The sequence below is a fragment of the Montipora capricornis genome, chromosome 1 (genome assembly GCF_036669925.1).
Source record: "Montipora capricornis isolate CH-2021 chromosome 1, ASM3666992v2, whole genome shotgun sequence".
Lineage (NCBI taxonomy): Eukaryota > Metazoa > Cnidaria > Anthozoa > Scleractinia > Acroporidae > Montipora > Montipora capricornis.
The window spans coordinates 52,122,802-52,132,801 of NC_090883.1; the positions used below are offsets into that span (position 1 = coordinate 52,122,802).

The 10,000-nt window shown below is 41.9% G+C and overlaps 1 protein-coding gene across 1 annotated transcript in view; it reads left to right on the forward strand.

Annotated features, from left to right (window-relative positions):
* The window catches only part of LOC138048154 (protein C-mannosyl-transferase DPY19L1-like), a 26,724-nt gene extending 18,587 nt beyond the window's left edge, over nucleotides 1-8,137 (forward strand). Inside the window, exons 22-26 of the mRNA XM_068894589.1 lie at nucleotides 344-385; nucleotides 2,676-2,706; nucleotides 3,996-4,095; nucleotides 6,507-6,632; nucleotides 7,631-8,137. Coding sequence (XP_068750690.1) covers nucleotides 344-385; nucleotides 2,676-2,706; nucleotides 3,996-4,095; nucleotides 6,507-6,632; nucleotides 7,631-7,778 — 447 coding nt within the window. The 3' untranslated portion in view covers nucleotides 7,779-8,137. The remainder of the gene's footprint in view (nucleotides 1-343; nucleotides 386-2,675; nucleotides 2,707-3,995; nucleotides 4,096-6,506; nucleotides 6,633-7,630) is intronic.
* The last annotated feature ends 1,863 nt before the right edge of the window (nucleotides 8,138-10,000 follow it).

Here is a 10,000-nt window from a genome sequence, read left to right on the forward strand (position 1 = left end):
GGCTTGAGGCTGTTGTTTCCGCTGCTTCCCTTGGAATTCACTCTGTCACTTCTTGGCCGCAACCCCCAGCTTAGCTTTTGTTTATTCTTTTGTCCGTTTCTGTCCGACAGGGGTTTGGCCGAAGCGCTCCACAACAATTAGCAATGAAGAACACGCATTTCAAAAATAGTTCGTTTCTTGTTTGCCCATACTCATGGATATTGCGCAAATTTCAACCCCAGCCTTGGTGAATTGTCAGCGGGCATACGTGTAGTATATAAATCTATTACTATTACCAACTTCCTAAACCGGACACCTCGAAGGTTGACTGTAACTCTTAATCGCTTTGTTGTTTTATATTCAGGCTACACAGGGAGAATACAATAACCCGGAACAAGAGGAACTGGTGAGAAACCAAAAGTCTACAGTCAGGGAAAAAATTGTTGAGATACTCCCCGAAAAGAGTCGCTTGCGTCCTCTGCGCAAATTCCGCAATCCACGGTCTTACTGTTTCGTTCCGCCACCTCCCACCCCCTTTTCATTGTCGCAACCGTGTAAAAGACCTCCGATGTTGGTGGTCCATCTCACAGAATTGCAAACCTCCACGAGACTGATGTGATACGTGTAGTATATAAATCCATTACTATTACCATTAACAATATTCTACAGGGGAGGGGGTGGTCATTGATGTACAGTACCAGTCATTTAAGGACGGTGCCTACTAATTAAAGATATTTTTGCCCCGGTGTGTGGTTATGCAGGAAATGTAGATCTTAACAAGTGTTATTGAAATCCAAAAAGAAAATTGGGGGTAACCACGCATTTTTCAAAGATAATTGATGAATAATATTTGTAAAAAGCGTTAAAATACAAAGCAATGTATGGCGTTCTTTCTCAAATTGAAGCTTAAGTATCCCTCAAAAATGCATGGTTACCCCCAATTTTCTTTTTGGATACCAAGAGTACTTACTAAGATCTACTTTCTCCGGATAGTTTTAAACCGCGCAAAAGTATCCCTGTATTAGTAAGCATCGGCGATAGGAAATCCGAGTACCTGGAGATGCGCAGAACGTATGCGCAATAACAATGGTAGGCACCGTCCTTAACAACGCTTCCGTGCTCTGTAGGGGTTATGTTTCCTGAGATATATCAACACTTAAGTCGATGAAAATAGGGTCGATTACCTATTAGCCACGAATACCTAAACGCAAACAAAACGTCATTTAACATGAACTTGCCGTGATCGACCGTAACTATACATGCAACGTTCGGCCAAGAATCCACATCCGTTGACATCTTTTAATCTCTTTGAATACTAACTCTTACTTAGAGTTCGAGATGTAGATTTACCGATTTTTTGCCGTTTGAAAAATGACCTACGACAGGAATTTCAAAACTTTGACCGCTTGCTTGTCATATGGACTTTTGAAATGTGCGCTTAGTTCGGGGAGACTGGCCCCGGGGCGAGTGACTACTTGATTTCGTACCAGGTTTACGTGATACCTACGTCACGGTTTCATGTCATGTTTACTTGAAAGCACACTTGACGTTGATTAAATACGTGCCATTTTGGATTGACAAAATTTACGCACACGCTACCCGTTCCAGTCCACCCAGAGGTCAATTTAAGTTTATACCGAAGCGAGTGGCTGTTCGTCATTTACATGACTGGTACCGGAGCGAAATTCTAGCTCTGGTGCAACAACTAGCCTAAGGGTGAACTCACGCCGGTATGACTCGTTCCGGTATGACATTTTATGGTGGTAAAGGAATACAGAGCCACGAGAGGGTACCGGAGCTAACTCGCGTCGGTACGAAAGTCACCTTGGTATCATGTAAACACCACCCTGAAGACTGTTTATCAGCGCTTCAGCGATATTTCGGGTGACTTCACCCATTGCCATTTATTTCCAGGCTAGATCCCTGCGGAGTCAGTGGCTTTCGTTGTAAGTTGGCAAATTTGAATCAAAAGAAATTTGACGGCCATGTATTTAAACAGTGAACATTGCTCTTTGAAATACGTGTCCAAAACATGCTGGTCATTTAATAATAGGCCTTCGACGATATATTAAAACTCAGCTTGAAAGAGAGGTTTAGAGGACGAAGACAAAGGGAAGTGGATTATGTGTAAATAGTTTTCACATTCATTCCAACGTTTCTATTGTTTTTATCCTCACTGCCTCACTATCAAGCTGAATATTGATATTTCGAAGACGGCCTAAGAGCGTTTTCACTCACCTGACCAGTAGCCATATTGGATTACTGAAACAAAAGAAAGTATTTGCATAAAAATAGAGTTCAATTCCCGAAGGATTAGTTTGATACACCATAATGGCCGCCATTCCTTTGTTTTGGAACACCAACATGGCCGCCGTGACGTCATGTGAAAACGCTCTGTTTGTGCGGACCCGTGGCTCAGTTGATGGAGCATCGCACCGGCATCGCAGAGGTCATGGGTTCAAATCCAGTTGAAGCCGCCTGAAATTTTCAGGTGTCTGTGACAGACAGTTGCTCAAATTGTCCAGATATGTGCGAGGATCACTTCTATCTTCCATCTATAACCCACACTTGAAATACACACGTACTTCAGTCATTTAATAATTTGGTTATTCAGACACTTTGTTAACTAAAATGATACACCCAAATTTTATGAAGCTGTTGTTGGGAATATCTGGTCATTTTATTTTTCTCTTTAGGTCGAGTGGATCAACGCAAAAACTCCAAAGAGTGAGTCCACCCATTGTCGTAAAGTCCCTTTGATTTTATTCCAGGAATCAAATGCGTCTTAACCGACACATAGATCGACGGTTTATCGTCATGATTTTGCTCGGTATTAAAACATCTTTCTCTTGTCTGATGCTGTTACGTACGTTTGGATGTATTCTTTCCGTTGAAATAATTTTTTTTTGTATATAATATAGACCGAATGCATAAATGGTGACTAATAAATTGTTTTTTTGTTCATGTGCTAATCAGACCAACTAGCCTCGTTCTAAAGTAACATTTCTTTTGTATTTTGTCCGTGGGTCTAATAAGCACAAAAACAAAATAATATTTTTATGACCGCCATTTATGCATTCGGTCAGAAAGCCATAACTCAGAAGTGTAGATCCTTCTCATTTGGCCTTAGCTCATCAGTTCACTGTTATCTCTAAATTTAGAATACGGAACCCGCCAAATTATGGCCAATCAGATTGGGCCTGATGACCACAACGCCTCTGATTGGCCTGCAACCAAATAGCCGCACGAGGGATTGCGCGTGCGTAATGCAAAATCGTGGAGCGTGCAGGGAATACAATACCGCCACGTTTTGTTCCCGCAAAACTCACCTAGCAGTAGCCGTTCTAAGATCAGATAATACTGAAAAACTGATAGATTGAATTCCATCGCAGATCGAGACCTCTGGTAATATTTAAGTGACTGTATGTATTGAGTTTTGTAGAGTAAATAAAATGTTCACATATTTGAACTGCGGAAATTGAAATTGGGATAGAGGTCGAACTCACAAGTGACCAGCCCCAAGATGGCTTGATATCTCATATGGTAGAGCAAGTGCAGTCGCACGGTCATGGGTTCGAGCCATGGGTTCCATTGATTTAAACCAGTTGAGAGAAATGAATATCAAACCAGAAATTGAGAAGCACGTTCACACGTTGCATGGAGAAATTTTCCCTTTCCGAATATTTTGATTGTTTTTGCATTGCGCTGAACGACGGTTTTTTTATTTTAATCCATATTGATCGACGACGCCACAGGTGTCTTTGTCCCATCAGAACCGCTTCCGTCGATTTTAGTTAGTTACGCCAGTTATTTCGCTGTCCTGTACACGCGGCTTTGTTGAACTGAAAGAACGCTTCGATTTTTCTCTTTTAATTGTGTTGAGACCGGCTTTTTTCTCTGGTTTTCAAACGCGACATACATCGGTTTAGCGTATTTGTCCTGGTTGAGCTGTATATTTTGGATATGCCGTGATTTAAGAATCATTAGTTGTTTCATTTTATGTTTTTGTTCACCAGGTTCCGTGTTTGCAGGAGCCATGCCAACTATGGCTACCGTCAAACTGTGTACGGGAAGAGCGATAGTCAATCATCCCCACTATGAAGACGTTGGGATAAGGTAACACATTTTTCCGATGCTCGAGGGTGGGTCCTTTGCGCACCGCTTGGCTGTGATTGTCGCGTTCATCGCATTAGGGAGTTTAAGTTGAACGACCTTAGACTGCAATGACCAGAACCAGGTTACTGACCAGCGGTTTTCGTTAAAACAATGGTTTCCTGGGGGTGCCCAGTCTCGCGGGCTCAGAAAACCTGGTTGTGGTCATTGTTATTTAAGGTTTTTCGTTTAAGATCTACGGCGGCGACGTCGACGAAAACTTCACCTCAAAATAGAACTTTGCACTAGCGTAAATCTTAAACGATATTAGGGAGCTTAAGCACGCGCGTTTTTGAGACGCGGACGGCAACCGGAAGTGAGTTATTTTCCCTTTTAACTTGCTTTCGCACCACCACATTTACAATGCTAAGTATCTTTTCTCCGTTAGAGATGATTAATACAAAAATCTGGGAGACACCACTCTCCTGGCACGCAAAATTTTCTCTTCCGGTTGCCGTCCGCGTCTCAAAAACGCGCGTGCTTAAGCTCCCTAATATTTCATCTCGTTCACGTCGCACAATGCTGGAGAAGAACTGAGCTATGAAGCCACACACCTGCTCTCAACTGAGTGGCTTCATAGCTCAGTTGGAAGGTCATTGCACCGGCATCGCAGAGGTCCGAGGTTCGAATCTCTTTGAAGCCACCTGGATTTTTCCGGTGTTTAGAAGAGACAATTAACAATCTCGACCCCAGAGCTCTCCTCTTTTGCGTACGGCTCCGGGGAACCCAGAAACAAAGTGTGTTCTCATTGGGTTTTGTGAAGGACAATCAAAAGCGTCTCTAATTGTTGCAATCATGTTAGCACGAGGAGTGAGCAGGCGCCGTAAGATTCAAATAGCCAATTTTTGGCTATAAGAACCGTATGGCGCATGCTCTCCTACATAGCGTTTCCCAGAGCCTTGGGTCGTGCGTAGACATAAGATCCGAGGCTCTGGTGGCCAGAATGAGACAATAAATTAAATTTTCAGTTAAGTGCGAGGAGCATTTCTTTCTGTCGTCTGTAACCTGCACTCAAATATATACATTTCTTTAATAATAGAGACTGCTAGTATGAACTGATAATCAGCTTCATAAAAAAAATGTAAATCCTGAGACTTTAAATCTATAGAGCGTTTTCACATGACGTCACGGCGGCCACGTTGGTGTTTCAAAACAAAGGAATGGCGGCCATGATTATGTACCAAACTAATCCTCTGGGAATTGAACTCTATTTTTATGCAAATACTTTCTTTTGTCACAGTAATCCAATATGGCTACTGGTCACGTGAGTGAAAACGCTCTATTAACGTTGAAATCTGGAAACGATCTAAAATATACAGTTGATTTATACTCACAAGCATATTTACGAAAGAAATACCAAACAGCTTGGACTTCGTAAATGGTTGGATTTATTATATGCGAGTAAATAATTAAAGGCTCTACAAGAGCGTCAAGGGACAGTGAGAACTTTATCGCTGCGTACAAACGTTCCTAGAAAACCTTATTTTTTCGCGTTGATGTTTTGCAGCGGATGGCAAAGAACCATCAAAATTTACGACCACGTTCTGAGAATGGAAAGCTATTGTTTTTTTAAAAATTTGTAATATGCAGATAGTTTCTTCGCCTCTGCTTGAGCTCTCTGTTGACTTGACGGAGGAAAGGTCAAATTTATCATCAGTCTTTTTCTTTTTATTCTGTCCAAGTTATAATGTCAAGCAGCAGTCCGTCACCCTTGTTGACTTTAATCCAGAAACGCGCCAAACTATGTGCACGCCCGGTTTTGATATTCAACACCGAGTGTCCCGTTAAATCTAAGCATTTGCTACCTATTTCGAACAATGAGGAAATATTAGGGTTAACGAATGGGCCATTTCCGAGTTGCTGTTTGCCTCCGTTTCAAAGCGAGTCCTGGTGCACAACCATTCAAATGAAAATGAGTTGCATATTTTCATGCAAATCAAACTCATTATCATTTGAATGGTTGAGCACCAAGACTCGTTTTGAACCAGAGGCAAACAGCAACACGGAAATGGCCTATTGCGACCTTTAGATATCGGAGGACGGGAACGACTACTAGTACGAGTTTCCTGTTCTGAGCATGCGCATTTCGAAAAACGTCGGCCTCCAAACCTTATGCGCATTTTCAGTACGGAAAACTCGTGCTCGTAGTCGTCCTCGTACTCCAATTTATAGGATAAATTCCGCCGCTTAGTTTTACTTGAGGGGTAGGGTTTACGGGACACTTTGTGATTTCAGTTGTCTCTGACGCGAATTAAAGTTAAAGTTGGGGAGAAGCGGAGAATTCGTGACCTTTATCAAGATAGTCGTGCAGCTAATTTACGCTATCGGTCTTCATGAGTGGCCTGTTAGTGAGGGACTTCGTTTTCTTATTACAGGGAACGAACGCACAAAGTCTACCAGATCTTCAGTCGGAAGCCTCCTGCTGTTGTATGGGAGACACTGAATTCAATGCAAGTTACACATGTGGTTATTGACACACAGTGGTGTCGGGGAAGACCCAAGTAAGTCAAGCCTGGGTTTAACCCTCCCCCCTCACTCCTCATCCCCCCCCCCCCTATAGTAAACTAGAGCTATAAGGTGTTAGCCAGAGTAAAAATTTACAAGTGTCATTCTTTGGGGGGGGGGGGGGGGGTGAAGGCTTTAACGTAGACGGAAGGGAGCGAAGCCCTCATATTTGGCCCTATTCCGATAAACATTATATGAGATCTATGGTTAGTTCTGTGTCATACTGCGTGGTTATTTCAAAGACGACACTTTATTGGTCAGTTACTGCCGGAAAAATGTGTACCGCGCGGTCATGAGATGAAACCAAACTTCGAAGCATGGGCGCAATCAAAAAGTAAGGTTAAGATAATGATGATGGGTCTCAGGCATTCGTTCTCTCAGCTCACATTCTCTTGTTGTGAACCCTTCATTCCATTAGCGTTGCCGCTACCACACTTCCATGGCTGTGTCATTACTGCTGCTATGGTGATGGTTTGAACAAAAAATTAAGGAATCACATTGAATGGAATAAAAGAAGATCAAATAACATGTTTCTTTTTGGTGGGAGGGGAAAACTGGACTGCCCAGAGGAAAATCTCGGAGAAGTGCAGAGAGCCAACAAACTTAACTCACGAAGGCGTTTAGCCCAGTTCTCGAACCAGAGCCACCTTAATGGAATGCATGGGATTGCTCTCTCCACTGCGCCAACCCTGCTCCCTCAAAGGATTTTTTAACACTGTTTTGAGTTCATAACCAAGCGAAGTACGATCATCCGGGTCACCCGGGTGAGTGTAGTCCTGAGGAGGACTGTTTAGGATGGTATTGACTGACCTTTCGACAACCTGCGCGGTCATCTTCTGAGTCAAATAATTTATGTAACGTCTGTGAATGGTATAAACATTCTGATCGTTGATGTTTAGTCGTGATGTTGTTGGCATACTGTCACTTAAGCCTAAATGTCATTGCCTGTGAAGACCGTAAACAGTGATTGGTGACTTTTTTTATTTCTCCTTAGGCCTGGGTGCGGTATGGTTGACATTTGGGACCTGGAAGATAAGGAAAACAGGAATCGACCGAGCTGTTGTCATGCCTTAGAAAAAGATTCAAGACCGTTTAAAATGATTTTCAATAACGAGAAATACTATGTATTTAAACTTCATTAAAATTAACTTGCATGGAAAATACTTTGATTTCACATTTTAGCAAAGACAGTGGTTGGAGAATGTATATCAATTATCCGCATAGTTCTTCGCAAAGTGCGCGGGACTTTGGTAATTCCACATTAAATTAAAATTAATTTAAACTAGACGCCTCGTGAACATAAACTGGGTTGACTTTGGTACGTGTTTGTCCTCTTCAAATTTTCGTACTCATTCCCAAACACCCTAACAAATTACCATTCCCAGAAACGAAACACTATATAGTTTTAAAATTGCTTCTTGTTTGTAAATAATTGTGGCATAAATTAAATTTGGTCAAAAAACTCACCTAAATAAATGCGCAGTAGATAAGCTTAAAGAAGTATTGTCGTCGTTATGAAAACTGCTCCCATATAAAATTTCAACCTATGTATGTTAATATTTACACCACGCGATGAATCCACAAAGGCAGATGAATCTCACAAAAACCTTTTCCAGCCAAAAAATGTTATTGAAACAAACAACATATCGTTTGCTATTAGAGGCAAAGAAACCTTCCTATTTCATTCCGTGCGTCGAAACAAGCAACATACTCCGTGTCAAAAACCATACGCAACTACATGTGAGTGTGAAGAGTTGAGTGCAAATGAATATAAATTGCCAGACAACAAACATCGGACGTGAATGAACACAGATGCATTCAAGGTGTTCAATTCCTTTAATGAGTTTGTTAAACCCATATCCAACCAGACAAGTTACCACAGAATTTGCCATTTGGTTTCAGCGTTGTACATAACATCACAGTCAATAAAATATTTAGAAATACAGATCACTTCTCGACGTCCGATCGAAAGATTTGTCGAAGTACATTATTCGTCACTTTGAAAATTCCCAATGTTCAATTTTCACCGCTTGTGTTGTTTATCGAATTGTCGTTCCATTCATGAACTCAATAAGGCTATATTTTGATCCAATAAACACTATTCACGTTACATCGACTCCGCCGCCATGGCAGGTTAATTAAGAATTCTACTCTGTCCACCGGATAAAATCTACGCATTTCTACTACCCCTTGAAACCTACCAAACATACGCGCAGAAGACTCTAAGCACAAAGACAATGCTTACCAGGGGAGTGACAGGAAACACCCTATTGCGCAACTTTTCCGATTTCCGACACGGAAGGGGGGGGGGGGGAAACGGAAAAATGCGACGCGGATTTCGACTGGATTGCCACATGGCAACATAGTAAGAACGGAGAAGTTCGACCCAATCCTACACTGGTTTGCCATATGGCAACCCAGCAATAAAGTGTTTAATTTACCCTTTCATCGCCGAGGGCTTCCCCATTGACGAGTAAAATCTATAAGTGTCATTGGCATTAATGGCGGTTAAAGGGTGAAACATGACAGAAGAAATTTCTTCGATACCAGCCTTTGTTAATTTCCAGTCCACTTACAAGAGTGAGCTTGCAAGGAAATGTGCGTTGAATTGCCAACGTTCACCTCAATAAGACGCACACTGATATGTTCAGAAATTCATGTAATTAGATGCACGAGGATTTTAATAAGCGTCATCAAGTGTCCCCTTGCTCTTTTCTCCATGCAACTACAACATCACTGGTGTCTCGGAATGCAGACAATTACCGTCACAAAGTGTTCCTCTGCTCCTCGTGTAAGGATAAACTGATGCATTTAGCCTGACTATAACCTTTACCCTAAGCTTAATGTTAGAAATAGGTAGGAAATGCTTAGACTTGTAGGGACGCTTCGTGTTAGAGGTCAAAATTGGGCGTGCATCTATTTACGAGCATTTCTGGACACAATTGAAAGTTTCGTGTTTCACTCTCCATCGATGAAGCACTGAGCACAGGTATCGTAGAAACTACAGTAACCCCTTCACTCGCCTCCTTGATTACTCTAAAGACGCCCCCAAACGAGGAAACATTTTTTCCCGAAATGTTTCCTTGGCGCGCAAACGAGGAAACATTTGATGAGGAAGCAAAATGTTTAACATTTTTTGCTTCTCGCGGGAAGCGAATTTTGCTTCCGCAACAAATGTTTCCTAAGACAGTAAACGGGGAAACATTTGCATTTCGCAACATTGTTTCCTCGTTTGCGGGCGTCTTAAGAGGTGGACAGGCGGTAATGGACTCTAAAAGGTGGTGGTAACACGCACACCTGTGATAGCTACTAAAATACTTCAAAGGTGTTTAAATTACTTTTATGTGTCTGAAACGCTCTACGT